The sequence below is a fragment of the Solenopsis invicta genome, chromosome 4 (genome assembly GCF_016802725.1).
Source record: "Solenopsis invicta isolate M01_SB chromosome 4, UNIL_Sinv_3.0, whole genome shotgun sequence".
NCBI classification, from domain to species: Eukaryota; Metazoa; Arthropoda; class Insecta; order Hymenoptera; family Formicidae; genus Solenopsis; species Solenopsis invicta.
The window spans coordinates 1,553,732-1,581,188 of NC_052667.1; the positions used below are offsets into that span (position 1 = coordinate 1,553,732).

Here is a 27,457-nt window from a genome sequence, read left to right on the forward strand (position 1 = left end):
ATACGGAAACGCGCGCTGTCTCTGAATCTCACTTCGTTTCAACGATAGGTGTTACGTGAGAGTAACTGGGAAATTATGTTGAAAGAAATCTGTGGACCTTTCAGCTGTTCGTTAAAATCTTGCTAAAGAGCGTGCCGAGGGAGCGACGAACTTTAATCTTTTCTCCTCAAAAACATGCCGAATCCGAAGTATTTCTTGGAATGCGACTTAGACGCTCACATAGCGAATGCGATTGGTCAGAGACACTCAATGGATAGGAGTCGATAGGAGTTTCTTGATCGAAGGCAGTCGTGGCATCCAATACTGGTTTAATTGAAATTTCTCGACGTTCGCCAAGCAGTACCGTTTCCGCAGCTAAGCACGGTCAAACGTCTGTCCCTCGTTTCTGCGCGAAAATCACGAGAAAAATCGACGCGTTTAATCTCCCCGAGCATCGAAACAATTAAAATTCACTGCAGCGTCGTTAATACCGGATCACGTGCGCGGCATACTTAAACGTCAATATGCCTAAAAGCACTCGTTATGTTTCTACCCGTTTCAGATTAGTGTCACAAAGGTAATGTCTCGCGTTTATGGTTATAGCACGCTCGCATGTCTGATAGATTTTAGTGTGCTTCTAATTGATGCCTATGTACCTTTCAAAACTTTTTACGATAAAGCTTTTCTTTATTATACCTATATATGCCCGTCTCCCTTTTTCTCTCTTTGTCCGTAACGTAAAAAATGACATAACTCTTAATTTATTCATTTGCGTAAACTTGATTGACGCATTCAATCAAACATATATGCATTTTCTTGAATTTAATCAAATTTTGTAATATTATTTTACAGTTTAGTGAAAAATAACATAATTCTGATATCTACTGATTTCTTTAAGCTTAATTGATTTTTATTTAACGTTGCATTAATCAAATATATTTTTTCTTGAAAATTTATTCATTTACGTATTGTGTTACGATTCAGTGGCATATATAATTCACAATTTATTAATTTGTTTAAATTTCATTTACTTGGCATCGCATCGAATTAAATATATATATACAGAATAAACAAAAAAATATTTAATCACTAAAATATTAGATGTGCATATTTTGTTATACATAATTTTTCTTATTATTAATATAATAATACTAAGGTAGTTATCGAAAAATTAATAAATAGTTTACGAGATATTTTATATTTTATGTAAAAATATGCAAGAATAAAGTATATATATGTTATATGTATATACTATATGTATGTATCTCGTAAACTATATATTGATTTTTAAATAACTCTACCTTAATTCTTTTATAAATAAAATAATTAAAGAAATTATGTGATTATGTAAAAAAAATCATATCATTGCATTAAAAAAAATGCCGATAACTTTCATAACTAAAAAAAACTATTGATTTTTTTCAAAAATTAATTTTATCGTTATTTGTCTCTCCAAACCATATAACTTTCGTATGAAATATTTTTTTTCTCAAATGTTTTTTTCGAAATATTTTACCGGTCTGATACTTTTCGCTCACCCTGCATATTTTTTTGACAATGTAATTCTTTAAGTATAGAAAAAAATTTGATCGGAATCGTATCGAATGTTATCTCGCTCTCACAGTGAATCGCTTCTGCAAAACTGGTTTTCGACGCGAAACTCGATTACTCGCAATGCTTTCTACATGCGTAGGGCAGCGGGCGGTGGGACACGTACCTAATCGAGCAATTTCATAAAAATATGAAAGTCCGAAGAAGACGTGCGAGAAATATGTACGGAATTCAGAGCGCAACGAGTTCATTTCGGCAGAAATGGCCTCGATTTATATCGAAGCTGTTTCCAGATGAACGGAAGCGATACGCTTAACGCGCCTCGGCAGTCGATGAATTCCAAGGCCCACCCTCGACCTCCCTCGACCATACCCACCCAGCCACCCCCTCACGATCGGAAGTAGTTCGGTCGAGAGAGTGCCAGAATACCGATCGCGCGCGCCGGCAGAACGCGCGCGCCCTCGAGTAATGTACTCTCTCTCTCCGTCGACGTTAGCTCCCGAAGTTATCCTAGCTATTCAAATGGATACGAGGGCGCGGAAATTGCCATAGACCGACGAGCGCGGGGCAAGCGCGCCGCCGATATCACCGAAATCGATAAGAGACGCAAGTTGTGTGCGGCGGCATGCGTGCATGCGGCGCGATGTAGCGCGATGCAGCGCGATGCAGCGCGATGCAGCGCGTTGCGATGCCAAGTGCCGCGCCGCGTGATTGTCTGCCCATCTAAGCGCGCCGTATATCGGCGCGCACGGCCGTTTGAACGGCCTGCTTTAATTGAATATCCGGTAGTACCGCAGCGGTAGAGCGCGCGGCTCTCGCGATAAGGATCAATTTTTACGAGCTCGCCGAAGGGACGTCCGAGAATAATGACTCCGGGAACGGCTGTGGAACGGTCGCTCCGCTCGCGAGACCGTGCCACATCTCGTGCGGAGCGTACAGCGGATTTAAATGAAAACTAATGAGATCTAAGCTTCAAGCCGCCGCGCGCCGACCGAGGCGGGTGCAATTTCGTTCGGAAAAATTTGCCAATTTTTCAAGATTATGCATTTCGCGTGAAATTAAAGGGTGCGTTTGCTCGAACAGCTAGCTGTTTAATTATGTAACGTTGTAACTGACAATTTTTTAACTTGCCAGCTCTATTTGAAGAATCATCTGCCACTGACGTGGCATAGCGCGAGAACTAATAGCAGGAATGTGAATTTACACGGGCAGCATGTTTTCTTAATGAAAATTTAAATGGACGCTTCGTTACGGATTTATCCGTGTTCTAGCGAATTTGTTTTTGGAGCTGGCATTACTCGATTGATGACTAGCCAGAAAACCGTTTAGTTTCCAAAATCGAATTATTCAAATAATCGAAAAGACAATCGTATTTCGATTAAATTGATTCATTGACCTTTTCGATTTAATCGGATTTTCGATATATTGAACGATGTGGTATTTTTAGAGCAAAGACTTTTTATATCGATAAATTGTTATCGTGACAATCCTGTATAAATAATGAAAACGTGCAAGAATTAAGCGGGACATTGTAAAAAAATAATATCGACGGTTGATGTATTTAAAGTTTAATTATTGCTCGTGATATTAAAAATTTACATATCGTTGTTACACATAACGTCTTTCACTTTGTACACGCGATTCTTGAGACATTTTACCCGTTACACACACACATACACGTACATACATACAAAATAATTCCGGAAATCGCATTTTCTTGCATGCGCAAAATCTCCGCTCGATCGGCGTATAATACGCGATTGGTTCGAGTGTACGAGAGGAGTGGGACAATTTGGGACATAGAATTCTCTCTCACCCTCCCCCCCTCTCTCTCTCTCTCTCTCTCTCTCTCTCACCCCCCTCTCTCTCTCTCGGCACTAAAAATGATTAACATCCCCTTTGACCTACGTTCCACTTTAATCTCGCGAATTACATTTCCCAAGATCCCCGGGCGCGATATATCGTCCGGGCCTTTATACGCGGCCGGCATCAACTTCAATTAAACCGTAATATGACCAAGGTGAATGCACCTTGCGCAGGGGCAAGGTAGTAGGGCACAAAGGAAGCTGGCTGTACGTGCGCGTACCAATCAATGGGGCGCGTCGAAGCCGACGGCGCGGTGCCAGCCAGCTTCCTCCGGCAGAGGAGCCCTCCTCATTGTCCGTGCATTCTATCGGATCGCTTCCGGTGTGCCGGCACAACGGACCGCCAGTTCGCCACGTCCTTTATGCATCGGCCAGCCACGCACTAGGAATGCACGATCGTCACGTCCAATGTCCGTGCGGTGCAGTGCGTGCGGAATTAGTGCGTATGTACGCCGCGGACTTGTGCGAAGATCGAGAGAAAGAGAGAGAGAGAGAGAGAGAGAAAACGGACTTCCGACCGGCTGCAATTACCGACGGCTCCTCGGAGGCCGCGAGTTATCGCGACACGTGCCGCGGTGGCATTTCGTATTAAGCCGGAGCGCTAATTAACTCGGGGGATCTTCGGTTATTAATCCGCGCGCGAGTCTGCGATCTAACCGGCCGGACGCATCTGTCGACGATTTCCGTTTAATACCCCCGGATGGGATCAAGCGGCTTTGACGGAACTGCCCTTGCTGGATCGCGGCGTACCAGGATATGTGTATCGTACTGTAGGCTAATAATACGATTTACGTGGGAGAGATGTAATTTCGAATGAGCGGATTACGTAACCCTTATTCAATGAACATTTTAGCTTCGCTACACATTACATTATTAGCACAACGTGTATTTTTCTTGCCGTGAAAAAGTGCTAACGAAACTAATTGAGTCTTTTTTAAAGCGAATACTTTTTTTTGTCATCTTGCTAAAATGGACAAAGATGATGAATTTTCCAATATTTATTGTTACATCTCACATAAGCAAGTGGAAATTTTTGATCGATGCTACGAATATTACTGTTATAAACAGCATAGAGACAGGGGTTTGATGTTTCTTTATTTAATTAAAGGTAAATTTTAATTAATATTTTTACGTTAATATTTTTACGATGAATTTGTACACAGTGCACAAATTGAAAAAAAATATGTCTTTGAATTAAAAATATCCGCTCTGTTTCGTTTTGTGAGACTGAAAGCTCAGTGATTCTCTTAGACGAAGCTTCTCATTAAAGGCACAAATATGTGCAATCTTTTCATTAGCAGTTGCACAGTCAAAAAATGTTCAGCTATACTATAACGATTGCATGGACGAATTTCGCAAAGGCCGCGGCATCTTTGAAAGCGTCGGATTATAAATTCCGGCATTACTTATAGCGCGGGATCATAAAATTCATAACGACGTACAGTGCCGTAATAACGACGAACGAGCGTCGGGGCGTCGTCGTAGCGCGGGCCGACCTGTTACAGCATTTGTAGGAATTTATGACGAAGCGCCGCAGAGCTACAGTTCGGCCCGGCTCAACATCGTTGCTGTACCATTGCGAACTGCTGCCCCTTCCCCTCTTCTTCTACCTCCTACGTCAGCTCAAAACTTTCACAGTAGTTTCGGAAATGCCGCGCACAAACAGACTCCACTTTCCGCCGCCGGAACTTCCTGCTGCGCGTGCTATAGGAAATTTATACGCATTAAATAGTCGCGCATTTTTGTAACGCTCTCCGACGGTGCTTAAACTTCAAGCGAAGCCGATGGCGCGTCTGCACCATAAACTTCGGACATCTTGAAAATTGGAACTTACAGTTCTAAAGAGCCATGCGTGACTCTTGGGAAAAAGATAAAATAAAAAGCAACGCCGCTGTTATTTCGAATTCAAAAATCTGGAAAAAAGTTTTTGCGGCATATTTTATCAGATAAGCTGATATTTGATTACAGTTTTAGAATTTGTAATATATTGGCAATCGTTAAAACAATAAAAATCAAAATTATAAAAAATTTAACGGTAGCTTTCTATTTAATATTAAATATTTAAAAAAATATCGTGTTTAAAGTTCAAGAAAGAAATAGAGGTCGTAAGGTACAAGCATGCATCCAACATAAATTATTATCCAGCGATCGTGCGTGACATGTCGTTAAACGTTCGTCGGTGTCGTAATAGGCGTTTATTTCTTTTTACCGTATTCCATAATCATACGCTACCGCGGCTATCGTGTCTCCTCTATTAATATACTGATTTCATATTCCAAAGTGTACAGGGAGCACCGTGTACGGCTATATATCCGACAATCCAATGATCGATAAAACTGCAATGTGATCTCATTTTTAAGCACGACGAAGACTCAAATTGCAAAGATGCACGAGAGATCTCGTTTTCAAGCACGATCGAAAGGAACGACTTATCGCTATTCACTTCTCGAATATTGTAGGACCTGTTCGTAGCTGAGATACAGAGAAGAAAGCATTTAGCGGCGCGAAATCAATCTCGTCTAAACGCGGTTTGTCCCTTTACCACCAATTCCAAATTCTCTGTATTTTGCTTATACGCGAAATTGATCTCCAACTCTCGGCCAACTTTCTTGCACAATCGCGGTGCACACGCGCAACTAGAAATGTTACATAGTACATTCTGATGGAGAGCACGAGATGTTGCGCTATAATTGGTCGCCCTGGCTTGTGACAGGCATAACCACGTCCCGATACGGACGTCCGACCACTAATCTGTTATACCTCGCTGTATCATATACAACGCCGTTAACACGACATCGCAATAGGTTGCAATATCTGTAATCAAGCATTTAGCTGTACGTGTGTGTTACAAATTTACGAATAAATAATGTTTCAACTCAATTAATCATATAGCAATTATCGTTCGCTAAGTAAAATTAACTTGTCAACTTTTTTCGTGCGAAAAATATTTTTTATATGCTCCACTTGGAATTATTTAAATACAATTTTATCATCTTGTACAATTTCCATATATGATACACGTATACGTATATTTTATGTATATTATAATATATTGTGATATTCATAAAATCTTATCACTCAAGTTCTCGAGACACGAATGTGTTACGGATGCGAAGGAGCATTGAAAAGTCTCGTTCAACGCCAATATAGGTAAAACCGTCGGTGTGTGTACGTAAGCACTCTTGACAAATTCAAGAGGTAATATACGCTATCCCTTGGTCCGCTCGCACACCCTTACGGCGCTTCGTAACTTTCGAGCGACGTGCTACGTGCGGTGCAATTTGCAGGCACGGCGCGGTAGCGGCGCAGCGCACCGAGCTGTATAAGTAATCGTTTCGGCCGGTATATCCCTAGCAGACGGTTGTTTGGAACCCTCGAGCCCGTTGCCTGCTGCGATCATGCACGGGAGAGCGGTTTCTCGCTCTCTATATCGTCGGCTCGCGCCATTGCGTAGTGCCAACTTTCCCGTTTCGGTTAACTTTCGGCCGCATGGCGAGCGCAAGCGTGCCGAACGTGCGCGCGTGTATAAACGCGCGCGATACACGTGTTACGTCGCATACGTGTTTCGATGCTGGATGCAACTAGCGAGGGAATGCACGCCGCGTTCGCCTAGTCCGCGGAAGCACCCCGATGCGATGGCACGGTGGCAGCGGTGAGCGGAGGGAGAGAATCGTTGTTGTTCGGTCCACGGCATATGGGACAGCGTGCGATCGCGCAACGGGTATACGCCAGCTTTGCCAGCTGGTGGGTATACCGGGCCCGGTAATACACCAGAGGAATGTACACCCGGCGGCACCTACCCCCGCCGACTCCCTAACCGCGCCGCTCTCTCGACCCTTCGCGCGACCATCCTCCGCTGCCCGTCCCCGTGGTCCACCGTCCACCGTTCCAACTCTACGCGCGGCCGAATCTCTACCAGACGAGGCACTCGTGGTATTTCCGCAAATTCGATGCTCACGATGTCTCGGGGGCGAGGTATGCGAAGGAGGATCGCACTGCGGGGCGATCTGCGGTGAAATCCCCCTCCCCCCCTCCCCCCCGGTCAGGATGGCTGCAAGCGCAGCTTCCTTGTAAAACCGATCGTCCGAGTGTGGAGAACGACCGGCTGACCGATACATTCTTAATTAACACCTCGAGCGTACAGTACGACTCATAATTTTTCTTCTGTCATTTTATGCATCCTCAACGACAAAATGTTGGAACGTAGGTTTAGCGCTAGTAGCTAAATCCACAGCTAGTAGCTTTATTTCTAAAGATAAAGAAGAAACTAAAAATTTTTCAGATGTTCAGATATGAATTCTGCCAATGTTTAGAGAAATATTATACATTAATCTTAATTTATTGCATGCATGTATAACTTGGTCGTAAAATTATAAGATTGTACGGAAAAATATTTAAAATAAATTTGCAACTAATATTATCTCGTGCGTTAGGAATAATAATGTAATAAAATTTATATATATGACAGAAAGACAAGACAAACTTTGTTCCATTAAATATATTACAGTTTTTTTAGTGTTAGTGATAAAGTTAAAATAATTTTAAATACAAAATTTATCTCACAAAAGCGAGCTCATATCATATTAAATTAATTAGTGAAATTATGCTCTTTCTCTACTACTGTCATATGCGTCCTTTATTATCTAACTTCGTCGTCTACATCAAATATGCGCGAGGTGTTCGGAGCATTAAAGAGTAGAGAGTTAACGAAATTCTCTTCCTCTCGCGATATTAGTTCTGAAGTTTTGCATTTGTTTTATTTTATTTTTCATCGTGATCATGCTACTCCCGGCACCGAACAGCAAAAAAATAATATAAAGCGACATATGGCGCAGTCACGCTTGAGCACGCGCTAGTCGTGAAACGATTTTGGCTTATATACGAGATCATGCTGCAAACACACTATGCGCTTCCTCTAGATTACAGGATTCTCAGCAAAATTTTGTTTCAATCCTGTAATAGAAACGAAAAAAATCAAACGACAGAAATAGTCTGTTCGAATAAAATGTATTTTTAATAATATAGAACGCAGATTTTTAATTGTTGAATTGTTAATATACTTGTTAATCCTCTCCAATAATCATAAGGACTTACCTTTAGATATGATACTGATACAATTTGATATTTTATTATAAAACGTGTAAAATCTTATTCAAAAATTTCAATTAAAATATATATGGCTTTTTGGATATTTTCCACATATTGTCTATAAAAGCAATCCATTTAGCGCATCCGATATTATTACACACTTTATTTATTATTATTCTTTCATAACATTTTTTAAATATATTATATAAATATATCATTCGCACGTATCTATATCAATTTGCAATATTATATCTATGTAGCATTCTTTATATCTTTATCACATTCTCACAAATAAGGGATATAAAATAAATAAAAAAAATATATAAATCTGTTTCAGTTATGACCTGCGCGGTAAGCACTCGGAAAAACCGTTGCATTGGAAGGATAAAGACTATCTCAGCGATCGAGCATTATTCAGGACAACAACGGAACCAGCAACTTTGAGCGTTAACCACGTGCAGGAGCAAGACGAAGGCGAATTCAGGTGCCGAGTGGATTTTACCACAAATCCGACTAGAAACTCCAGAATTCAATTGACGGTGATAGGTTCGTATCTTATTTAATAGCATATCACATTTAATAATATATACACAAAATTTTTATATTAAAAAATATACACAAATGGTATGGTGTAATAATGTTACTTTTCTTTATTTCTAAATTTTGAATGTTTGACACTAGCATGAGAAAAGATTGATAAGCAACAATGAGTGTAAGAAAAATAAATATATTTACAAAATTTACGCAATTAATCATAACAATTCAATTTACCGATTAATTTGATTTCTGATTAAAACCTGTAATTATTTTAAAATCGAGGTATTTATTTTGTAACGATCGTCAAAACTTTTATCGCGCTTCAATGTTCACTTTTACGCCAGCATGTCATTGATTCAACCGTCATGCGCAGAGCACCGTGTCAATATTTTAGATAACTCGACGTGAATCGATTAACGCGAATGATCGCACAAATAAATTGCATTTCACGTATTAATTTCGTTTAATATTTTAAAATAGATTTGTGTAGCTAATAATAACTTCATATTGCGATTATTAAAGAATATTAAAATGATGCCCTCTCTCGTTATTACCAACGAAGTTGTAATTTATCGATCGTCGCAATAGAACTTTGATACAATTCTATTATGCCAACACTCGTGAAAATTCATACTTAGCAAGAAAACAATGTACAAGCAAATTCCGCTAGTCAGTTTCACATAGTTAGGATAGTTGAACACGCAATCCCCGTTGCGCTGCCTCGCGTTTTTCGTACTATATATCATTCGTATTTCTTAACTTTCCTTACATTAAGTTAAATCAATTATTATTATACCAGACTCGAGAATTAAGTTTTATTATGCCTCTCCGTGCAATTAACGAGCATTACAATGTATACATTTTTCATCCAGCGAATTCAACTCGTATTTGTTGTCCGATTCTGAAAGAGTAATTTTTATTGAATTTCTGTTGAATTTTACTTTAATTTTTCTACTGAATTATTTTAATTACAATGATGGTGCCGTAAAACGTTTGTCATTTTGTTTACTACTCACAGAGCAATCAACGATTCGTCGTAAGACTCTCATTACGTGTAACACGATGTCATATTCAAAAAGGTAATTATTTTGTTGTAATGTTAAAGAAGCATATTTTTCTACTACGTAAGAAAGTTTCTTAAAAAAAAAATATCACAACGCCCCTTCTTTATATTACAATTCACGTTTCTTTTATCCTCCTTTCTTGTAGTCGTTGTCGCAATACCATTTATCTGTTACAAAGAACGTTTGATCTCCGTTTTAAGCGTCGACTGTACACTTCGAGAAACTTAATGTATCCTGGAAAGAAAAGACATGAGATTTTACAAAAGCGACGTCCACCTCGGAATTGGACATTTCTTTTGGCAAAGGACACTTCTCCGTGCAAAGCGCACTTTTCTAGGAAAAGGACTTCGTTACACGATTCCTCAATTTACTGGATGTTTATTTCACGTAGCAACTCTTCGGAAAAACTACTAGTGTGGTTGCTCTCCCTGGAGGAATCTTACTATATTACATTAAGAGATGAAACCTTTTTCATATGGAACACTCATTGTCGAAACAATATCAGGCCGTGAAAAATTAAATATTTACTTTTTGCCAACATGCAAGATTCAGACAATGTGTTTATGTACTGTTCTTCAACAGCATGTATTTTGCGTGGAAAGTCAGTTAATTAATCAAATGATTCAGCTTTCATCAAGAAAACATTTGCGGTAAAACGTGTGCAAAAAATACAGAGCGCTGCCTTTTCCGTTGGTCAATTAAATGTCGAATTTCAACATTAAAGATTTATGTGAGAAGAACTTATCTATTAGAAAGTAATTACGATTGCTCGTTCCGAATGAAAAACATGCTTTTGTATTTTCAACATTTTCATTCGCGAATGATGCGCTTTTACAAATCTTCCGTGTCACCTACCCAACATCATGATTTGCGAGGACACATCAACTCCCGCCAATGTGAAACTTAGGTACTACAAATTAAACCGTTAAATTCCAACGTGTCATTTGTCACGTGAAAATGTTCGTTGGAAACGTTCTTCGACAAAGTTCGTGAACAATGAAACTGTCACTGTTGCAAAGCCATTTCTCAGGCTTCGCAGAAATTAATAAAATGCATTATGTCACGTTATAGAAACATTTAAACAAGTTACATGACATTATTTCTAATTATGATATTTTTAATTTGTGAACAAAACTTTTATATCACAAGCTAAAATGATTGTTACTATTTTTTCATACACTTAACTTTTCTGCTTTAGTACGTACCTATGGTGAATCTATTGCAGAGTCAAAGCATTAATTTTCTGATTCCCCGTTTGCTCCTCTCTCCACTCATATAGAGCTCACTGCGTATTATGTTAGATCATTCGATATTATAATGGTGCATTAAGTTAAAAGCGTGCAAACACAACCCTGTTTATATTATGTTCTCGTGTAATCAATTATCTCGCCGTTATCCGCGGCACAATCCGCGTCGCTTGCAAACGCGAGAGTTCAAGTACCTCGCCAGCATGCGTTTTGATAATTTAGTTTGCGTACGTTCCGAGTGGTTGCCGTATGTTAAGCTGATATTTAGTGGGTATTAAGAGAGACGGAGAGAGAACGAGAGAAGGGAGGACGGAGAGAGAGAGAGATTGCGGTTAATACCAAAGGATCCACTAATATATCGATTACACTCGATACAAAATATAGAGGGTGCGGTAATCCTATTTTCAGAGGTGCTTCACTCGTCGTTATTTCCGGCCGGTATCGAGTAACGTTTTCACGTCGAGACTTTCTCACTTGCACGATATCGTGACCAATGGCTTAACTTCGCACATTCGTGTTAATCCAGTTTATTTCCTATGCGATTCACCAGTTCAATTTGTCCTGTGGATGCATTCGTATGCATTCAGGAGAATAACCATAAGAGAGAACAAACGTACTGTAGCTCTCAGTGGACGAGGTATATAAGACCATTACGACCTCTAAGACCTTAATTGTATGTCCTTAATTGTATGTAATAATTACGGAAAAAACACTACTGTTAATGTGACCTATAAGATGATTAATTATGTTATGTACTTAACGTATCACAAGTGGATTGTAAAATTAGATCAATTATAAAATACTTTATGTAAATTTTACATGCAATGGAAAGAACGGTTTCGCCAAAGCATCTAAAAATTTAGGTAGATACAAATTTAAAAATAATTTTATTAAACTATTAAATTAATTGTGAAAGGCGCTCGAGCATGATGAACAATGCTGCAAAAAGTTTTGTATCATTCTAACTGTTAATCAACTTCAACAATTTACATAATTATTTTGATGACCTAACAAAATTATTTTCAAATTTGTGTCCAGTTAAATTTTTAGATATTTTAATAAAACTGTTGTTTGTTTTCGTGTAAGAGTTCCAATGAAAATTGAGATTGTTAAAAGATTAAGAGATATTTTAGCGTTACGCGTGGAATCAGGTCAGGTTACCATCAATTCATCCAAAGCTCCATTCGCCATCGTGAATTTTCATAGGGCAACCTGTTCCGTTTGGACGGACATCCGACATCCCAACCGCGACTGCAGCCTATCTTCGAAGCAATACGCTCTCCACTCACCTTCTGACGTTCCGACACGCCGCTATTTCCGATATTCAATTGCCAGCGTTTACACGCCACGATAGACCGACCCTTCCACCCGTCCGCATGTCGGAACGAACTATACACGATCGGGGATCCCGCGTGACCCCCCTTACGTGCCCTTTTGATACCTCGCGGCGTATTGTTTCCTTGCACGCAAAATGGTTTATTGTGCGCGGTAGGTGTACGAATTACCAACATAATAAGAGGTTGCAAGTTATCTCGGAAGGATCGTATCGCTGATACCAATCCAATTACGAAGAGCGCTCCTCTCGTTTACGTGGCAAACCCTGAAATAGTTGAGAAAATAGCCCAAAATAAATTCACGTTGCAACATACGTACTTAATTAACGTATAATATTAATACATTCGCGACATAATGACATAATAGCGGAAAAGACGCCGGTCTCGGTCTGCATCTCTTCCGCTTTACAGTTTCAAATCAAAATTTTCACCAAACTATTCAGATCGCGCCTTCGTGCTGGCTCACTCGTCCGCATGAGTTTCCCGCGGTTACCTGTAACACCTGTACACCTGCTTGTTCTACTATTCGTGCGGCGTCCGTGGCACGCGTATCGTGAATTACTCCTCCCCGGACGCCACTGACTTACATAGAAAGTTTCCTATCTGTGCTTAAATAGCTCGTGGTGATGTCAGACTCGGCGGTCAAACTCTGCAACCACTCGAACGATTGGTTACACCGTTATATCTGTATAAAAAACGCGGCTGCATAACTGGCAAAAGTGAGTTTCAAAATAAAACGTCGATAATATCTCTCGTATTTTTTCATCGCGACGATGAAACTCAGAAATTAAATCGCAAAATGAAAATTTAATTCAAGCGATAATTTAATCTTCCAAGTTTTTTCGTGTCAGTTATGATTATATGGTACTATATAACGCATGACTTGTCATCCATCGATACACGTTGTCGCTGCAAAAAGATAGTATTACAATTTTAAATTGACGTATTACGAAATTAGATAATTATGGAACTACAGTTGGAATATGGCTCTGTATTTTATCCGATTGGCCAATAAAATTTATTTATACTTTACTATTAAATTATTTTATTATAAAATAAAATTATTTATACAAGTTCTCTTTTCATTTCTTTAAGTACCACTCGTCTAATGTAATTACTTTGCTCTTCTTCTCTGAGACATTCAGAGTACTTGTATTCAGGATTCCTGTATTTTTCACGACATTTTATCTGAATTCTTTTTTCCTCTCGCTGTTGCAGTACCGCCACAGAAACCGAACATTATCGACGAACGCGGTAAGACCGTCCCAGCGGTGGCCGGCCCTTACGAAGAAGGTGGTGACATGAGACTGCAGTGCCTCGTCTCCGGGGGTAAGTCCTACTTTCTATAATGAGAGACAGGTCGAATGAAAATACGTCTGAGTATTCTTTTTCGAGGCTACTCTCGTAAATACGGCACGAAAGAGTCTCTAGAATAATTGGTACGACCGGTGGGAATGGACCTTCTTCTGCGGTTCCATAACCCGTTCCCTCGCTCTAGCATGTAAAACAGCCGCGATCTCATTCATCCCGTAGACCGGAGTCGTGTTATTCTTAGTTATAGCGTCTAATTAAAACTTCACACGACCGCATTCTGATATTACGGATAAAGAACGTTTCTCTGAATTCTGACGCAGTGCGGTCGCGAGTTCCTTTAAAAATTCTCAACTCGACGTGACCTTCCAACGCTGTACCCTTTACCGTGTGTCAGATAATTTCTCTCTTTGATCTCGCGACAGTCATTGTAATAGCTCGATAAACATATATCTGGAGCCCTGCGAAAATAATGGAATAAATATCTCTCACCTTACTATATAGATTTTTTCTTTTTTAAACGTCATTTATCCCTCGCGCGCATGTGTATCTTCGTGCAAATACAGAATTAAAAGAGTACGGTTGCCCCAGATCGTTAATCGCTTCGACAAAACGTCGAGTGCTTTAACGGCGGTCGCGGTGCATGCACTCGTTCGGCGCTCCCCTTTATTCTATTACATTTTAATATCCGGACGCGCGCGCTGCTGTGTCGGCAAGGCGAAGGCAATAACGATAATAAATTTATTTTTATTACCTTCGCATGCCGCCACCCGAGGGACACGACAGTGCTATGCCGCTCTTATACCGCTCTTCAACCGCCGCCTACAATTCCACTCTACCTCCCACAAGCTCCCCGGCACCCTCCGCTGCCGCGCGTGTTTTTCTACTTGTCCCTCCCGAACGAAAATAGGTCCGGTAAAAAATAATGAGGTCGCTCCGGTACAAGCTAGACCGCCCTCCGACTCGCCGCCTCCCTTTAACGGGATATTCACCCTCAGGGGATTATCCGCACGCAACGACCATTATGAATTATGAATTAACGCGCACCGCGCAGCCTACACCGATGTGGGCGAGCAAGTGTACGTATATGCACGGAACTTGGCAAACTCTCGCGGAAAAGTAGTAAGACGGAAAGGTACGCGCGCGATACGCTGCATTGGATAGCGTGACGCGATACGTCTGTCGATGCCGTAACACATATGCTTTTCTTGCGAAGAAAGCATCAATTTAAATTCTTGTGTTCTGCAGCAAGAGGTAAATGACAAATAAAATATCACGCTCAATAAAAATTGCAATATTATCTTTTAAAGAGTATTATTGCAATAATATATTTTAAGAAAATTTATGCTTAATTATTTTCGCAATATTTTCTAATAATTCAATATTGAACCGAGAATAGTCACCTATTTTTATGCATAAACAATCATTTGTCTTGTTCGAGAGAATTATGTATATTTTCTGTTCAATATTTGTTTATAAAAGGAAGGAGAGAAATGAAAAACAAATAGGTCCGGATTAAATAACGAAAATTACTGAACTTTATTTTCTCGCTTCTAGAATGTAAAAATTATTACAGGTGTCTAGTCTCGGATTAAGCAAATATTAAATAAAATAAAGAAAACAGATGTAAATAATCTTATTTGTCTACTGTAACAATGAATAGTTTTGTCCATAATTTAGTCTAGTTCATTTAGATTGCAGATCGCAAAGATAGTATTCTATTTTAAATGCGCATATATCTCAGGATTATTGTTAATTTATTGTTATTATGGTGCAGAAAATAACGAAAATTACAGATAAAAATAAAAACTAAAGTTAAAAATGTAATTAAATTTTAATTCACACAAACGTCTTTCAACTTAACTGTTTTTTTACTTTCGAACGAAGCTGATAAATTTGATGGTATTTTCAGGTCGCCCCGAGCCGAAAGTGAGATGGTGGCGCGGAGAGACGCTTCTGGATTCTAAGGACGAGCCAGGCGAGTTTCCTGCTCTTCGTAGAAACACACTGGTCGTTAGAGAATTGTCAAGAGCGGATCTTCACGCGGTATTTGATTGTCAAGCATCCAATAACAATATCAGTCAACCCGTATCAACGTCGGTAGCGATTGAAATGCATCGTAAGTATCATAACGTGTTTTCATAATCACGTAGTTTGCTTTCACTTAAAAAAAAAATTAATTAAGAACCGGATATCGTTTCAGTGTGATTTTGGTACATTTTTATTTTTAATTTTTTTGTGCGACTTGTCCCTATTAAACATACGTAAATAATAACGCGTGAATATAAAAAATATTGCGTTCATATTACTTGAAACTTGGAGAATATTAGCAATAAGCACGTTTTTTACGTGCGAAGCTTAAAGGGCGGCAGATAGCTGAAACTCGTGGAGCTAGGTAGTTTCGTTGTTGCGCCGTAGTTACAAAGTGTAACACCGCCTGCGGTCTCTCAGGAGGATAAATCCAAAGGGTACAATCGATCCGCCTAGCCGTGCCCGCCGCTTTCCTCTGTGAATTGGTGCAAAAGGAATGCATTTGCGAATCGAGCCAAAGGGAAAATCTGCGTTGTCGAGTAAACGAAGCTGAATACCGAAACGGGAAAGTATTTAACCTAGAGCCTCGGCTTCGGCTCTGCAATCCCGTTTATTCTACCGCCACGTGCTCCCAATTTCTTCTATTTCTGACAATTTCGACGTGTTCGTTCTTTCAGTTTAGGTCACGAAGAAGAATCGCAAAACAGACGTCAAAGACAATTGACTTAATTTGTTTCATGTCGATGCATTTACTTTTTCATCTTTTTTTTTACCAACTTTTATATCTTCATGGCTGTCGCAGATTCATTATTATTTTAAGCTTGAAATAAACTATATATTACACGTATATGCAAAAGTATACAGACACACGTAATAATATTCTTGTACGAGATCGATTTTAATTAAGACTCAGCCATTCAATCTCCGCGATACGACGTGCAATTGATCCGTTGACCAAATAACGAATCGTCTATTGTATTACCAACATTTATATAACAAATACTTCGATTTCCTCGAAATAGTCGAACCAAGCACCACTCGACGACGCAATTTGTCTGGAAGTTACTCGAGACGGGTGAAACGTCTCGACGAAATGTGATGTGGTGAGGAAAGAAGAGAACAAGAGAGAGAGAGAGAGAGAGATGCACGGAAGAGGACAAGAAGGGTGATAGGGAAAGTGAGGCAAAATAGAATCGAAGGGTGATGCACCGGCGAGAGAGAGAGAGAGAGAGAGAGAGAGAGAGAGAGAGAGAGAGTCGAAACGCATAATGTTCCCCGGTAGAACCCGGCGAGCGACGACGACGGGCTGCGAGCTCGATTCCAGAAGCTCTCGGATTTTTATTAAATTCCGAGGAGAAAGAGGGGCTTCGGGGCATCGGAGGTCGCGCGGAAAGTCATCGCGGTTCCCTTCGCTTTACCTCGTTTTCGTCGTGAAGCGACGAACCCGCCCCTAAAAGTGGCTCACCCCATTTCGCTGATGCTCATCGACAGTGTCGCGGTCTTATTATCTTCTCAGAATTGGATATTCCTTACGCTTTTCGCGATGTTTCCAGCTCGGCGGAGAGCTACTAACGCGTCCACAGACAATTAATGGTTTTAGTGGAGAAAAAGCTTTGCTCGCCAAAGATGTACGAATAAGGGAATATCGTGCGTTTCGCAGATTTTTTGGCGTTTTTTTTTTAATAATTTTTAATAATTTTTAATAATTTTTAATAATTCGTGCGGAAAAATCTCTTCTGTCGCAGGAACGTCCGGAAGAATATAAATTTTTTTAAAAACCTTAAATGGATGCATTTGAAAATGCAGCAAACAAAGGTGGTACAATCACCAGAGTGATAAAGTCCAGATTTGCTTTCCATATAGCACAAAATTTTGACAAAAGCAACGGCGCGAACGTAAGCGGAATATTATTAGCCGTGACGTGCGTTCACGCATACATGCCGTGTATGATGAGGGTGGTAATAAAAATGGTCAATGGACACTTTTTGGTAAAGTAATAATACGTGCCCTCTCTTACGCCTCTGTTAAATTTGAATTAGTTTTAATCATTCTTATAGATCGTCATTGCTTCCACTTAATATGTCAATTTAAACTAAAACAATGAAGTTAAACAGGTTAATCATAAAAATATTAAATTTGACTCAAATTTCATGATTTATTATTTACATTTGTATATGGACAGTACTTTGAAATGAAGCAATTTAACCACAGAAATGGGTTGATTGAAATAAGGTTGTTCTTTCAATTACATATTTTCTAGTTAAAATAATTAATTTCGACAACCATAGAAGTAAAATAACAAAATATTATTTAACTCGAGAAATTTTTTTAAATTTGATTCTTTAATATTTAACAATGTACAAAAAAAAAGAAAAAAAAACTGATTTTTGTTGAGAAATGGAATTTAAAGAGGAGAGAAGGCAAAGTCGAATATCGGCGGACGTTTACCGCGTTCGGGAAATTATCGAAAATCCATTCTTCTTTTTGTTCGTGGCAAAACGGTCGTAATCTTTATTGGGCGCGTGTATTTAACTGCATTATACACGCGACAACTGCGACGATGAACAAAAGCGTGCGGCGAACGAGGTTTCGCGGCGAATGCCGGTAAGCACGCGTCAATTATCATTTCGTCGTTTCGCGTTACAGACAAGCATTCGGAAACCGCGCGGGTCGGCAGCCGTTCAATTAAACTCGGGTAGACCCAATTTTCGTCGCGCGTGTGTGAGGGTTCGTACGCGTGCATCGTACAATTCAACATCGCTGAAATATTCGAGTAATGGCGCGTTAGTGATGCGACCCATTATGCGCGCCGCGTCTTTCGCGTGGCGATATCCCGCGTGGATCTTTATCGTTGGCAGCGTACCAAGCAACGCGTATCGCCGCCGCCGGCGGTGAATGAGCGGCGAACGTACGATAAACACCCCCGGGATGATCGATAAGGCGTCGAGTTTTCTTTTCTTTCCACTCTATCTTTTTTTTTTCTTTTTATTCGAGGCGTAAAGTATTAACGGTAGACTTCGCGAGGCTACGCGAGGTAACGGCGTTAGCCTATTCGGGCGCGCGCTGCGAGCGCGATCGATGAGCGATGAATTCGCATCGTTGAACGTCACTGCAAATTGTTGCATACCGGTGTTTTAGTGGTGATTACAATAAATCGCGTACGAGCACTTTGCTTTCCCTCCCCTCCCCTCCTCTCCATCGGAGTCTCGCTTTTATCGCGCCGCCTCTCCGTTTTCCCTCTTTTCGGCATAAAAGCTCGACACATCATGTCCGTAATCTTTCGCTGTATATCCGTCATGGCCGAGTGATGCACACTTGTCGTAAAAATATATAGGCGCGATGATAAAAACGCGAGGGCGCTAGCGCTTTTTTAGTGGAGTGCTCGCCTTATATAGCTCCCGCGCATAATTACGAGCTCCTATCGCAAGCCGTCTAAAAGTTGGCGAATTAAAGCAGATTTTGCAATTCAATTATTTTTAATTGGGCGAGGAAGTTGCAGCTTGCACCGCGACGTGTTCGCGGAAAAAAAAACTGCGATGCACACGCGGAGACAGAGAAGTTGTAGCATGCGCTAGGCCATTAAGCGGAAAATGGTAGCCTCGCGCTAATCGGTATCGAGCGAATTATACGAACGGAGGAAAACAAGTTTCACGTCAGACTCGCGGATAATTCTCAATTGTGAAAGAGGAGGAGGAAGCGTCTCACCTCGCTTCCGAATTCCGTTGCCTTGCGTCTCGCGTGATTCGACAATTAGTAACGCACCGACTTGGACGTTTGCATAATAATCGGGAGAGTAACAATTTTGTGACAATACTTTTTGCTTAAATTATCCCGTCCGGTCTCAAACTGAACGCACCCCGCGTGCCTTCCGGCGTTTAAATATACACGCTGGACAACTCGTGCCGTGACGATTTAACTCGACCAATATGCAAATAAATGCTCTCGCCGATTTCGCAAAGGGGAGAGATGCGAACTGAACGAACATAATTATCCGGGCCGAGCCGTTACCCGGTCTATCAGCTTTAATTTCCGCTTTACGTTTCGCCGAATAACGCAGGAAATAAGCGCACCAACCCCGCGCCGTGCACCTCGCGCGCGAGGGGCGAGAGTTTCTCTACGTATCTCTCCCAGGTATTATACTCACAGGCATCACACTCGTATAGGCATTACGCCACTCCACAGGTTTTATTGCCCGACGTTAAAGCCCGCTCTTTCGCAGAGAACGCGAAAGCGGGCTTTCTTCCTCGCGCACTTTGAACCCGACGGCGGCGTCTCCGGCGTGTGGCCCCTGCCGCCGCCGTCGGGCCGGGCCGGGCCCACCCATCCCCTTAAAGCCGTCGTATACCCGGAGGGGGGCATGGGAGGTTGAAGGGAAAGACGCGGAGCGAGGGAGGAGGGGCGGGGGAGAGCCGCCTCTCTTGGATTCCGCAAAGGATTAAACCTCATAAATTCCACGGAGCACTCCGTGGAATTATCGGTATGCGGCCTTACGTCCGCCTCTCCGCCGCCTTTTACGGACGACTCGACAAACGAGAGCGATTTCCACGCGACTTTATGCTTTCTATCCCTCCTACCCGCTTGTACTGCCACCCCAATCCTCCGATGTTCCCTCTGCCGTCTTCCTCTCATCCCCGGCTGGCTGGTCGCGCGATTCCCATGGACATACGTTCGAGGCGTTATTTGCATGACTGCGCGCCGGATGGATTGCGATTCGCGGACGAGCGAGAAAGTATTCGCTTAACGCCGCGAAGGCTTTCACGACGCGGAGTGGCGCGGAAAATGCAATTTCCTGGCCGCGAAAACTCATCTGAATCTCGCGTTGTTGCAACGAAAGATTCTACCAGCATTCTATAACAGATTGAATTACGCGCACTAAATTGATGATAGATTAGATTTTCTTTGTCCGACGAAAGAAAATAGATTGCGATCTGTTCAACGAGAAGATCAAATGACGAAAAATGAAAAAAACATTTTTTTTTAATCGGATAGAGAATGCTGTAAATGCGCCTCGCATTTTTTCCCTTTAACTTGGATATAGAACGGTTCATATCTCGCAACAAAATTAATTTTTTAAATTAAAAAAAAAACGAAACTAATATTCCCCAGTTTCTCCGGCAAAGAAAAAAAAACAACGAATTATGAAATAACCTACCACGTGTGTATCTCTTTCCCTTTCTCTCGTAAGAAATTCTCAAATATTATCTAATACTTTTAAAGTTTCGCACATCGTTCGTTTCACACAATTATGACAAATTACGTACACTGTTTTTAGCATATAAAATATAATGTCAATGTTGCAATGTTTGATATTGTAAGGGAAATAGAGGTAACCACGATTTCATGCGATTTATGGACGAAAAGCATTTTCGACGTGCCTATCGAAGAGTAAATCGATCTGGCCCTTCGGTCAGCTAGCAAACGTTTCATAATAAATAAACCGCGGCCGTTAATATGAACCGTGACAGGAGGGTGCGCACGTACGTTGCGAAATAAATTATCAAAACGTACGGCGCGCTGAACGATGGCCGCGTATAACGCAGTTTAATCGCGGATCATTATTATTTCACGGTTCATCGAGTCTTTCTGCGCAAATTCCGAAGTACCGACCGCCAGTCGGTACATCGCGTGTCACATTCAGTTGTGTACCGTGGTTTTGAAATCCCATTATTCCGAGAAAATTAATATTTAACGCTTGCGCGCTCGAAAATCGTCGCATTTACAAATGGAGCGCCCGGTAATGGCATATTTTTCCCCTGCAGGGGTTTATCGCCCGAATTATTTTCACTGGGACGCACGTTTACCGGTAGCTGTGAGAAATGGAAATAAACCGCGCGAAACGTGAAGGGGGTAGCCGATATGACACGCGGCGCGAAATTAAAATAATTGCGAATATTTTTCGGTTATTCCTGTCGCGCGCGCTAATGCGAACGTCGCTCAGCGAATCTTCTCTCCTAATGATAATTTTGTTGGAAACTTCTTCATCGTCCTCGCGCGACAGAGTCAAGAGAGAAAAAACTGTATTCATTATTCGTCGGAGTAGTCGAGAAGTTCGAAGCTATTCAACCGAACCATATCTTTTTTCTGCTAGCCAATCATAAAGTACGCCATCTTAAACTTATCGCTCCGCCATGCAGAAGTAATGCTCTTTCGTTTGTGTTAGGCTCTTTGCGAGCCAACTGTTTAAATGTTTATGCGCTTTTTAGGACATCTTCAATATGCAAGTATTTACGTTACCTTATGTAAATATGCAATGCACTAAATTCAAGTGGCGGCAATAAGCATTAAATATAAGTAAATAAAGTTATGTGTATGTATGTGTATACGCGTATTCGATACATTTTTAAATTATTTCCATACATTTATGAAGACGGTATTTATACTATTTTAGTAAATATACAAAAAAATATTATGTTTACACTGGTACGTAGACATAAACAATTATTTGTTTAACAGTAATACTGAATACGCGTAATTAATAAAGGAAGATAATCTCGCAGACGCCTTTCGCAACAATTTCTCGTAAATGTTGGTAATCCGAATCGACGGAATCGAATATGAGGTGAAAGATTTCAATCTTGGGAAAAAAAGTCGACCTTTCACCGGCAGGAAGGAAGAAACTCGGGAAGAGAGATTAATGTAATGAATCCATCCACAGTCTGGCTAATATTTGATTCAATCTGCCGTATCGAACGTGATATTCTGGACTTACGAGGCTAAGTTGATAGCCTTGTTAAATCTTAATTCTTTTTCCCATTTTACACCAGTTTCATCCGATAGGAGGATAAAGTGACGTATATCTCTGACGGATCTTATATAGAACAGTTCATTCGACATATGAATCGCACTAAACGAGGTTAATCGTGCAAAGTTAATCTTCCCAGTTCTACATTGGACAATATACTGAATATTTAGAGTAACGATATTAACCATCTGTATGATCACCAACTTGCACAGTCGGGCGAATTTAATTAGCTGGAACTATAAGCGGCCATTGCACCAAAAAGCCGAGCGCAATGTCGAGATGCGAGCGCAATACAAATGAGGGATTATCAAAAGCGAGCGAACAGCGAGCGGACAGCGGACCAAACGAAATCACATGTACGTTTTATCGCTTTATTAAAATGTGAAACGAAGGAAAGATAGAGGGAGGGAGAAAGAAAGAGAGAGTAAAATAACACGCAGCAGAATAGCATGGTTTCAGCAAGCGAGGATGGAAACAGAAGAGATCGAGTATAATATGAACGCAATGGAGATTTTGAAGAGGATGAGAACGACCTTGGGATTGAATCGGCGCTCTCGAGGGGAATGGAGAACAAACCCGACACTAACCTACCTCGCTCGGCCCGGCCCACCCCAATCTAATCGAGCCTGACTAATTAGAGGGCAGGCTGGTAATGGAGTCAGCCAGTGAAATTGGGTAACGGTGGGCCTGATTTACAGTGCGAGAGACTTGGAAATTGGTCGCCGAGGATAAGAAGGGCTCGTGACGAGAGGGACAGAGAGAGGCTCATTGTGAATCGCGGGTGAGTGCAGAGAAAAACAGAGAGAAAAAGAGAGAGAGAGAGAGAGAGAGAGAAGTAAAAAAACAAAAGAAAGAAAAAGTAGAGAAAAAGACTGGTAATACTGACGAGCGTTAGCTTTGGATGGGTTGTTGGTGATCAAGTCGCTTTCTACGACACGGCCCGAGCATTCGACCGCGCCGAGCTGATCTTTTAGGTCGTGAAGCGGGTGAAAATCACACCGAGCTCCGGAAATCCGCTGAACTTTTAATGGAATCGGTGATTTTTCAATGCGTCCCCTTCCTAGAGCGCGGCTGATAAGTCGCGCGAGACAAAAAGATCCACATCGATGGGATTCACGGTAGCCATTTTGGGCAGGGGACGTCGCACTCGCGCGCGCGCGCGCGCGGCGGCGAGTATTCATGGAATTGAAAATTGAGAAACTCTTCGGGGAAGAGTTCGCTCTGGAAAGCCAGCTCCCGGGAGAGGAGATGTGCCCGTTTCACTCCCCCCCGTCCGATCAGCGACTATTCGGTCGTTTTTGCGGCTCTCCTGGGCGTACTACGTCGGCGAGAATCCGCGATATCATTTTCCAAGATTAGGCGCGATTTCTTTATCCGAATCTCTTACTTTTTTCACTTTTTGAAGGAGACGTTTTCTATTTTTCTATAGAACTTTTCTAAAGATGATAATTACACGGACGAAATAAAATAACGGTCAGTGACAATATATTTGTACAGAATTGCCAAGCGCTCTCTTCGTTAATCCACGAATTCATGTATCTAAAGTTTTTTTTACGTAGTCGTATAAATATAATCAATTCGCGAACGCTGAGTCATATAGAGCGGAGAAATGAAATTTCAGTTATTTGCAATAATTTTCATCAATTTAACATTTAAAAGCGAAAACCGCGATTAAATTCAATTAGTTTGATACATTTATTACTAATTCATTTTTATTAGAAACTATTTGGGATCTAACGGAATCTGGATCTAATGGAAACTAATTGAGCGTTCCTATAATTATATCGTTTTAATTGACTCAAAAGTCATTTCGTTCTTAATTCGTCGTATTTCTCCGTCTGAGCTTAATACAGTTCGTAATCATTTTTGAAATCAGATTGCCGCAACATCAAAACTCGACCTTTTGCAAAGTTCTCGACTCCGTTGGTAGCAAACGACGTTACCCATGAGAAATGCATAGAAATTTACAAAGGCAACGGCGCGGCGGCAGCGGCGCAAGTGCGTCGAAGGAACGGGAAAGGAGCTGCGCAAAGGTAGTGAGAAGGGGGATAAAATAGAAATACGAGTCGTGTGCACGGATAGTTAAGGGCCACGACGAGATGGCCTCTGCGTTTTCTCTGTGGTATCTCGTAGCATCGCGCAATACGAGGCCACGACGACGACGACGACGACGGCACCGTCGTCGTCAACTACAATGACGACAGGATGCTGACGGGGTAAAGCCACCGATGGGAACGAAAGGACACAGCCAAAGAGCGAACGAGACGAGAGAAAGAGGCGGCGAGGAGGAAGGAGCGAGAGAAAGAGGCGCAAGTCCTCAAACTGGGCTGGAGGCTTGATTGTATACCGGAGACGGTGCTTTTAAAGGAGACAGGAGAGCCCTCTCAGACTACGGCTGAAATCGAGTGAGTCTCGTGTGACCCCCGAGCCCGAGAGCCCGACAAGGCCGCATTGCCCGTGAACGATCCACCCGCCGCGCGCCGCGCCGGTGCGATGGTCGTAGGAATGTCCGGGTGTATATACAGGCACGCATACAACGGCAGCCGTGCATTTACAAATGTTCCCTCGTGTGCGATCCTCGTTTCTTCCCTCGCTCGCCAGCGCATCGCATCGAGACGACGCAAATGTTCCAAGGACCGTCGTCGGAGGAGTAGTATGCTGCCGCCGAATCGCCGAGCGACACGTGGGCGTGGCGAGGAACGTTCTTGATTAATGTTATTGATGTGATCATCCCGAGCGGGATGCTAGACCCGTAGGGAGCATGAAATTAAGGAAAGTGGTTGGAACACTCTCCGAACGTACTCTCCACGCTGCAGGTTTGTCACTGTCGCGTCGACACTGGCGGATCGCGACCACCGACAGCATCTAACGTAATTGTTTTTAATCCTCGAGAGTCGCCGCACGCGACACACGCGCGACCACGGATCGGATCCTGCGAAACGGAAAAGTGAAACGACGGTTAACAATAACGCTCGACGTTTTCTATCGCGATGAATTACGAACGTTCACACGCACGATATCTGGGACGAAGCTCTCGCGCGCCGCGCTGCGCCGCGCCGCGCGTAACGTTAAATTCTCGGATTTCTCGATTTATAGAACGTACCGTGCGTACCGGAAAATACTGCGAGATAAATAAATTATACGAGTAACATCGATACGCGCATCCGTGGGAAACTACAGGCGCGGCCGCAATCATTTCACGGATGAAATAACGAGTAATTGGTTTACAAACTCGGCCATTGAACAAAGTTTCTAGAAACTCTCCCCCGTTTTCGATCGGGCGTTACATAGAGTTTCATAACACGCGCAAATGGCTAATGAACGCAAATAAAAGCGCGACCGCGACGACGACGCTTTTGTGCGCCATCCCCCGGCGGCGATATACGCGAAACGCCGCTCGCGTGCCCTTGTGATATCGCGAAACTTGTCCCCGAGTTTCGGCGAAGATGGGCTTTAGATGCGGGACGAACGCGGATGCGGACGCGGCGAAATTCGCTGATCGAAATTGCACTGCGATTCGGCTCCACAATGGCCGCGATTCCTTGCAAACAGAATCAGAGTCGCCCGCTGTTAATTTGTTCACCGGACTCCCGCGCCACCCCGTGCCACCCCGCGCCTCCCCGCGCCTCTCGCCCCGCGCTACCGCTATTTCGCAGACTCTTCATCTATCCAGTTCGAGTTAACTTCGTCTTCCACTCTATTCAAACAGCGTCCACGCTCAGACGGTACGCCTCGCCTACTCATTAGCGTCCTTCCGTCCGTTATTACTAATGCACGGGAGTCGGCCAACAAATTTACACGCGTTGCTGGGAGTTACTCATTAGAGCATCAATGCGCACAATGTAATATTGCAATTTCGCAAACTTCGATGCTAATTGCAGTTTCCGCAGTCACGTAACGTGCATAAAGAAGATCGTCATTTAAAAATTGGTCTTTTGCATCGATCACGATATCAATTATTATCTGCGAAATATTAATCCCGACAAAAATTGTTGGTGAAAGATTGTGTTTATATCTGTTTGTGAAGAACTATATCAATGTTTACGCTGTTTACGAAGAGTATTATTGATAGATATTATGTTTGGTAGGAAGTTGAATCAAAACAATTTCACAACATCCCCAAAACATCTTCTATTGTTTTGTTCGTAAATAATTAATAAACATCTCTACAACATGGAGATTTCTAGCGAGCAGTACACAGCACCACTGTAAGATGAACAAAGTTCGATTTCTCATAAATACAAATCAGTATACAATATAATATTTATAATATGTATGTTACAAAGACGCAGTATTACGAAATATTTATTTAAAAAATTTCGAAAACAAAATTAATGAAAGATGTATTTTAGTAGTACAATTTTTAGTTCTGTACAAAAATTAATTCACACAGAAATCTGATAATACCTCTCTGGAAACCTGGTAAAAAAGTCTTACATTGAAATTTAAATGTTCCGGAAGTATACAATGTTATCGAAATTTTTATAAATATTTAAAAGATATTCTGATAAAACATCCCCCAAACACTTGCAACATTCTGAAAACATCACACTACGTTTTCTTGAACGCTTATCAAACCTTAGTCGTGAACATCCGACAAACAATTCCATGTTTAAATTTCCATCTCATAAACATTTAAATAAACGTTTTAAAATTCCAATTAAACATCGACTCAAGTAAAAATATCTTATATAAACTTTTAATAAAC

The 27,457-nt window shown here is 41.5% G+C and overlaps 1 protein-coding gene across 4 annotated transcripts in view; it reads left to right on the forward strand.

Moving 5' to 3' along the window:
* The window catches only part of LOC105195749 (synaptogenesis protein syg-2), a 279,821-nt gene that overhangs the window by 217,265 nt on the left and 35,099 nt on the right, over positions 1-27,457 (forward strand). For all 4 annotated transcript variants that reach the window (XR_005574637.1, XM_039448564.1, XM_039448565.1 and 1 more), the window contains 3 exons: positions 8,821-9,029; positions 13,884-13,994; positions 15,889-16,095. Coding sequence is in view for 3 of the 4 variants with exons in the window: in XM_039448564.1 (XP_039304498.1) it covers positions 8,821-9,029; positions 13,884-13,994; positions 15,889-16,095 (527 nt within the window). In the remaining variant the exon portion in view is untranslated. The remainder of the gene's footprint in view (positions 1-8,820; positions 9,030-13,883; positions 13,995-15,888; positions 16,096-27,457) is intronic.